Source organism: Pelecanus crispus, chromosome 23 (assembly GCF_030463565.1).
Source record: "Pelecanus crispus isolate bPelCri1 chromosome 23, bPelCri1.pri, whole genome shotgun sequence".
Lineage (NCBI taxonomy): Eukaryota > Metazoa > Chordata > Aves > Pelecaniformes > Pelecanidae > Pelecanus > Pelecanus crispus.
The window spans coordinates 2,975,121-2,982,665 of NC_134665.1; the positions used below are offsets into that span (position 1 = coordinate 2,975,121).

General features: G+C 48.2%; 1 protein-coding gene across 1 annotated transcript; it reads right to left on the minus strand.

The window, feature by feature from the left end:
- Nucleotides 1-1,896: 1,896 nt before the first annotated feature.
- On the minus strand, nt 1,897-7,061 carry LOC142595846 (ubiquitin carboxyl-terminal hydrolase 42-like). The gene is made up of 10 exons (XM_075724689.1): nt 6,920-7,061; nt 6,381-6,479; nt 6,191-6,284; nt 5,977-6,044; nt 5,727-5,797; nt 5,184-5,266; nt 4,320-4,431; nt 3,791-3,931; nt 3,572-3,672; nt 1,897-1,984 (listed from the first exon to the last, which is right to left on the minus strand). The coding sequence occupies exons 1-10, from the start codon at nt 7,059-7,061 to the stop codon at nt 1,897-1,899; spliced, it is 999 nt and encodes a 332-aa protein (XP_075580804.1).
- Nucleotides 7,062-7,545: the final 484 nt, after the last annotated feature.

Genomic DNA, 7,545 nt, shown 5'->3' on the forward strand with positions numbered 1-7,545 from the left:
TCACCATCTCATTTATGGGTTCTTCCTCCTCTGGTTCTCGTGATGGCCCTGGTTCATCTTCATCCCTTACTAAACGAACTGATTTCCTCGTGTATTTTTTCTTCTGTATAGGGGCAACTGATACCGGCGCAGGTTGGTTCTCTGGTTTAGCCGCAGTGCCTGCCACTGGGGTTGGAGTGGCTGCAGTACCTGTGGTGGGTGTTGGAGTAGCTGCAGTGCTTGTGGCTGTGGCTGGAGTAGCCACAGTGCTCATGGCTGTGGTTGGAGTAGCCACAGTGCCTGTTGTTTTGTCATCAGATCCAGAGACCCTCTCTTTCCCTTGAGGGTACTGAATAGTGTTGAACAGGGCTCGATAGGCATGGGCCAGTCCCCAGCATGTTGCAATGAGTTGTGTCTCTTTGGAGTTGCCAGGGTGTGAACATACTTCTTCCAAATACTTTACTAGTTCTTCAGGATTCTGCACTTCTTCAGGGGTGAAGTTCCAAAACACTGGAGGTCCCCACTGCCCTAGGTACTTGCCCATACGATCCCACACACCCTGCCACTCATAACTCTCCAGCCTTGGGGCAGATCTCTGGATGATATTCTTAAATTGCTTACTAACCTTTGTCAAAACCAAAACAATATTCCCAAGAAGTATCAATAGAAGTATCTTAACTGCCCAGGGATGTTCAAAATACTGAAAACTTTCTGTAATGAGGGAGGAAGCATTATAGAATAAGGTAATGAAGGTGCCATTCTGTAGTTCCTCCACAACAAACGTCTCCGAGGGAAAGGTATAATTGCTAACTCTCTCCATGAGGTGGTACCCGAAGTACAGTAATGACTTGTGTATAAAACCCAGATACAAAACCATGCTCGAGGTCAGGATTTTGATAAGGAACCTCCCAATCAAAACATCCTTAATCACTACAGAGCATAGCGCAATGCACAGACCAACACCAAGCTTTAACATGCACAGCCAAGAAAAGAACATGGTACAGATCAGATGAACTAATATCATGACCGGCAACTGTTAACAGATTCCTTAATACACTCTAGTTAATCTGTTCTTATCTCAAACCCTTCGTGCCCACGTTGGGCGCCAAAAAGGACTGTCGTGGTTTAGTCCCAGCCAGCAACTCAGCACCACGCAGCCGCTCGCTCACTCCCCCTACCCTGATGGGATGGGGGAGAGAATCGGAGGAGTGAGAAACACTCCTGGGTTGAGATAAGAATAGTTTAATAATTGAAATAAAATAAAGTAAAATAATAATAATAACAATATAATAATAATAATAGTAATAATAATATACAAAGCAAGTGATGCACAATGCAATTGCTCACCACCCGACGACCGATACCCAGACAGTTCCCGAGCAGCGATCGCTGCTCCCCGGCCAACCCCCCCCAGTTTCTATACTGAGCATGACGTCATATGGTATGGAATAGCCCTTTGGTCAGTTTGGATCAACTCTTCTGGCTGTGCCCCCTCCCAGTTTCTTGTGCGCCTGGCAGAGCATGGGAAGCTGAAAAAGTCCTTGACTGGCATAAGCAGTACTCAGCAACAACTAAAAACATCAGCATGTTATCAACATTCTTCTCCTACTAAATCCAAAACACAGCACTATGCCTGCTGCTAGGAAGAAAATTAACTCTATCCCAGCCGAAACCAGGACAAATGCCTACACATTTCTGCCTTGGTTATGCCTCAGAAACCGATTTCATATCTAGAACACCTTGCGACAGGCTCGGAAAGAGGCCAGAAGGCGTATGAACTGCAGCTCTTGTGGGACACTGCAGAAGCATCTTCAGGGTGAAGTGTTGTCTTTTTTACTCAGACTCCACTGCCCAGGTTTGCCAGGAAACCAGCTTCTTCACCAAAACAAGGAGTAAAAAGAGTGGAAACCCATCGTCTTAACAAGATGACCCTGTTGGAGGGACCGTCAGTGGCAATGCTTGTAATGCCTTGGTTTCCTTGTGTCTCTTGCACCAGATGTCACACCTGGGAGAAGACAACGTGAATCACACGCAGGTGACCTGAGCCTCTAATCGAGCAGGACTGCAGATGCTTTGTTCCTGGGCATTTTTTTTCATGAGATCTCTACATGCTATTTTAATATGCTCAGCAAGTGTAGAAAGCTTCCACCCTTCTGGATCACAAGGGTGCTTTCGTAAAGGAAGTCTCGAGTGTACAATTTCAAAATTGTGTGCAGTTGTGTACAATTGTGTACAATTTCAAAAAGCCCTGAACCCCTCTGTTGCTTCTTGCACGGTCAAACACTCTACAGAAATCAGAAGCACCACTCAGGACTGGGTCTGGTTATGATGGCAATTTTATTGTTTTGATCGCCTGAAACACCTGGCAAGAGTGAGGCAACATTTGCTGGTGACGCTGCAAACATTGCTTACTTCTGCGTGCTCCTCTCCAGAGTTCTCTTTGGATTTCTCTTTCTTCTTGCATTTCTTGCATTTCTTTCGCGATTCCGGATCACCAGAATGCTCGCTTCTGACTTTTGCCGCTTACTTTCGGGCACACGTTCACCCCGCTCTGCACAGGACAGTTTCCTCTTTCTGCATCTTTGTTTTTCATTTGCCTGGCAAGAGCCTGCAGACTCTGGGTGAACTGGCACCGGTGGGAGCACACGCTGTTCAAGTGAGGATTTCCGTGGCTGCTGCTCACCTACCGAAGCAGAATGCGAGTCTGCTCTGTGGTCACTTGAGCCGTGCACAGCTTCCCCTCCTGAGCTTCTGCCATTCTCAGGGCTGCTGTTCTCCCCGTGGGAAGAGCTGCACAGGTTCCCAGTGCCACGCACCAGCTGATGGCGAGTGTGCTTCTGTATTTCTGCACGGCAAGCGTGCCTCCACCTGGGAGGCAGACAGTCTGGTTGGCTTCTGTTCAGCTTCTTCCCCTGCTTGGTGTCAGAGCGCGCTCTCTTCCCGCTGCAGTGCTGAGGGGGAGTCCCTGCAGAGTCCTGCATTTTTCTCTTCCCTTGGATCCTCTGCCTGTTTTGTCTGCGTTCGTGATTCCTCAGTGCTACGGTGCGTCCAGAAAATGGACTCTTCAGCACCTGACCCAGCTTTGCCACGGAAATGCTCTTTGTCTCCTGGCATTCAGTGCCTGCTCCAGGGGTCAAATCATGGTGCCTGGAGAAACAACGGTGATCTTAGCCTAGGGCTGTTGTTGCAGCCTCCTCGTGGCTTCAGTCTCATCCTATCATTTTCCGGCAGCACTTGATAAGGCACGCAGAAGACTGAACGAGAACTAGAAGCTGGAAATTAGATCATGGTCTTCCAGCCATGTCTGTCCCTTTCCAAGCACTAACTCATCTTTGTGCCCTCTCAGGCCTCCCTTTCACCTCTTGTCACAGCCAGTCAGTCTCAGAGAGCACACAGCCAGCAAGTGGCACAAGCACAACAGTTTAGTGCCAGACAAGGAGGGAGAAGAAAGGAGCAGAACAGAGAGAACTGAACGAGACAAACAGTCATTCTTTCCCAGGACAGAAAGCAAAACCCACTGGAGGAGAACAACAACAAGAGCAGTAACAGGAGCGGGAGTGTATTCTGAGCACCCCTTCACGCTTGTTATTACCTGGCATAGAAGAGTAAATACGCACGCTGGCGGAGAACCGTCTTGATGTCACAAAGACCTACAGAGTCATCATTCATCTTGTACCACCGTCCATTGCTGGCCTGCAAAGAAAGGCAACGCTCTCTTCAGATGAACTGCAGGGGTTTTAAAACAAAACCACAGACAGAACACCACTGCAGGACACAATACACCAACGCAAATCACAGAGCTGACTTTTACCTTCACGAAGCAGTAATAGTGTCCTGCCTGACAGCCAGAACCTTCGTGTACCAGGACGGCATACAAGGAATAGAGGAGCGGTTCTCCACCCGCCTGAGACATGTATGCGCCAAGGTCCAAATATTCTGGATACTTCACAACCTAAAGGGACACCAAGAAGACTCACAAATTATCCTGAGAGTCTTTAGGAAGCAGCCTGAGAAAACTTTGTCACCAACCACAGGCTAGAGGTATAGAAATAGATCTTCTGGGTTCATCAAAACCAGGTGTTGCCATTTCATCATTGAGGTGGCAGAAAACCATTCTCAGCCAAACCAGCTCTTCACGAGCGCAGTAGGTGCTTATCTTCACATTGGAACTTCCCTCTTACCACAAGGGAAAGAGCGAGGCATAGCTATTGCACTGATTTTCCTTAGATGGCTGCACTCAATAGCTGTCGTGCAAACACGAACAACTTCCAAAAAAGGATTGTCCCTCAGGAAAGGTCTCCTTCCAAGCAGACAAAGTTGCAGTGCACTTGTAAACATACCTTGCTAATCTTTCTGCCAGAGAAAGCATCAAATCTCTTCAGGCACACTGTCAGGACATTGGAGGAACGATGTATTGTAAGGCTCTTGGACGCAGTGGCCAGCTGTTCACACCTTGAAACAAGCACAGACCCAACTGTTGCAGCCTGTCTTCTCCCCACTCCGCCCCCCATCCATGGATGGTTGAGTTAAGGCTTGTTTTGCTCAACTATCGTATGCACGTGTTTGCATTCCACACCCCTTCAGTCCGCACGCTCTCAGTGAAGGTAGCTTTGGTCTAGGCTGGCTCCCTTTGGAGAGCAGCAGCCCGCAGTCTACAAGACAAGAACTAGGCTTGACAGCATTCAGAGAGCCAGTGGGGGCTGCTACTGCTCCGAGGACTGAGGTCTCCTGGACAGAGACGCAAGCATCCAAAAAGCCTTGGAAATGAAACTGTTGATTGCTTTCTTGAAGACGCTGCTGTTGCCAAATGCCTGTCCAGAGCTCCTCCTTGCTTCAGCTCACCACTGCCCACGGGACGTGTCTTTGTCCTTCTGGGCATAGGGGTAGTTCAGTGGGCAGCTTCATAGCTAGGGAGGTTGACCACTTCCAGGGCAGACAATGCCAGGAATCAAATTCTCATCAGAGCTTTCCAAATATTCAGGCAGAAGGGAAAGAAATTACCTGTCTTAGAAACAAATGCATTATTTTCCAAGTTCCAGGTTTTTCAGGTGGATTAGTTGTATGGGGAAGAAAAAGAAAAGAAAAAAACCCCAGCTGCCTCATGACTGGGTTTCTCAATTAAGTCAAAACAGAACTAGTGCTTTGAGACATGCTATCCCGTAACCCAGTATCTGCTGGGAAGATGTCATTAGTAATAATCTTACTTGCTGCATTTGTAGCCATTTTCACCATCCAGCTGCTCAGGTTTGACAAAGTCTTCCAGAGCTCCAGTGACAGAGGAGGCTGCCTGGATGAGAAAGAAAGAAGAGCACTAAGCTCCTGGAAATTCAAAATCCCAAGACATAGCTACCCGTGTAGTACCAGCGTTGTCCCAAGAAGCAGCTACCCCTGGGTGGTACCAGAGTTGTCCATGGTACAGGTCAAAAATAACACAAGCAATCGACCCCATCCATCCAGCAATCTGACACGTATTGAGGGAGTGCGAAGCAGGGTGGTATGACAGTGTCATCATGGCTGTAGGTACCATCCTTACTCTTTGCTCAGCTGACACCCAGCACCCAGCACAGGGAGACCATTTACAGGGCTTCCCCAGAAGGAGCACACAAGTCCAGTTCCCTCCCCATCCACCACCAAGCTCTTGTGAGGTCACAGCCCACAGGTTGAAGTCAGCAGAGTTCACTGGAGATAAACTAGCCTCCTGCAGGGACCTGGAAACATTTTGCACCACAATTTCCAAACTTCTTTACCTTGATATCCAAAGGAATATCAAGGAATGCCTCGTAGGTGTCGGAAACGGCTTTGCAACTCAAGCACGTTACTGGAAGGCAAAGAGAAATGCTTATCAGGCTGGGAAGGAGACTGACTCTGCCCATTTCACCGACCAACACATACCACTTTAGACACACGGGACATACTGCGGCGTACTAGAAGCTGTTTACCACAAACAGAGAGAGAGCCACAGAACATTCTAAGAACAGTAATATTTTTAAAAAGTACCTCTTGATCTCAGAAAGCCCCCAAATATTTGCTGGACGATGGTAGTTCCTTGAGAAGAGCTGTCCAAGCTGGAAACAAATGGTAAGGCAGAGAGTTATCTCTTCCAAGAGTTTTCTTGGTCGGAAAACCCTGGGCGCAGGGTTTCCTTGGTGGGAGTACATCAAGGAGTCCAAAGGGCTCAGGAACATTGAAAAGGTAATTTGCTTGTGCTTACTGGTTGCTTCCACTCAGGCAAGCTCTCTGCATGGCATCAACAGTATAGCATAAAAACTCGTGGGCATCTTCCTGCACGCCAAGCTCAAAGTGTTCTCCTATTCCTAAGAAAGAAGAAGTTACTAGTTCTGTCCTACAAGAAGGGAAGGAACCATGTCAAAGCACCTGAAATGACTTACGTGTGAGGACACTGGCGACAGCCCTCGGCTGGATGGCACTGGCTGAGGAATGCAGGACCTTGTGAACATGCGCTTCCATTACGCACATCATGCAGAAGCCTTGCTGACAACCTGAAGAGGGTGGGCCGGAGGGAGGGAAGCAAGCTTCTCAGGTTAGCAAAATAGCCATAGCACTGGGAAACCTAATGACGTTATAAGGACAGTCTCCACTCCTCCCAAAGTGCCAATGTCCCAACAAGCCCAGGACATTTTAGCGCATAGAAAGCTTTCTTCAGAGGGGTGCTTAACGGACAGAAGTTTTCTGTGCAATAAGCACAGAGGGTTTAACTTGCAGGACTAGGGTCCGAGACCCGGGGCTAGAAAGTGGTGCCTTTCTGAAGGTGAACACACCTAGATAGGACAAGAGGCTTCTAGGGTTGAGTGTCCAAAGAACACCAAGTTGGGGGGCTGACAAAGAAGGGCTGCTTTTCTCCTAAATGAAATTCCAGATTGTGAGAATCCTTGGGAAGTGCCCAACAGATTTACAAGGAGCTGTTCCTAAAAGTCCTCACATGACTGGCTGTGCTCACGAGAGAGCAGGTAGTTGGTGAGAGGGGGCGTGTACGTCAGGCACTGCAGGACGGAGTTGAGGAAGCACGTATTGCCCAGGTTGTAGAGTCCTGCTCCAGCTCTCTGTCGTTGCGGCCAGGCCATGCAAATCTTCTCCAGGGGAAAGAGGACCCTTTGTGTGGGAGCCGTTCCCTCGGCAAGGACTGCAGGGAAATGGTATTTGAAAAGAGATGAGTTGATGCTGTTGCACAATAGCATATTTAAAAAGTCGAGTTTGTACAGAAGCTCCCAGGAAAAGCAGCTCTAACCTCCAACACAGAAACATTGGGGGAAGCCTAACACTGCCACTGACAATTACTGGTCAAGAAACCGTTTTGGAAAATAGTCTGTTCCTCTGCTTACTGAAAGTCCAACAAACCCCCGCTCTGCTTTCTGTGCCTCGGGCTATCTTCCTTTCCCTCTAGAGCCTTGCATTGGATTATCAGGTCAAGTCTTCCCTTTTCCTGATTGTAAGTTGATGAAAACAAGCAAGTACCTAGCAGAGAAGGTAACCCTACTGATGTCAGATCTTTCTACGAGCAATGTCATCTTTCCAAGTCTTGTACGTAGTGGCAGAGGAGTGATAAAA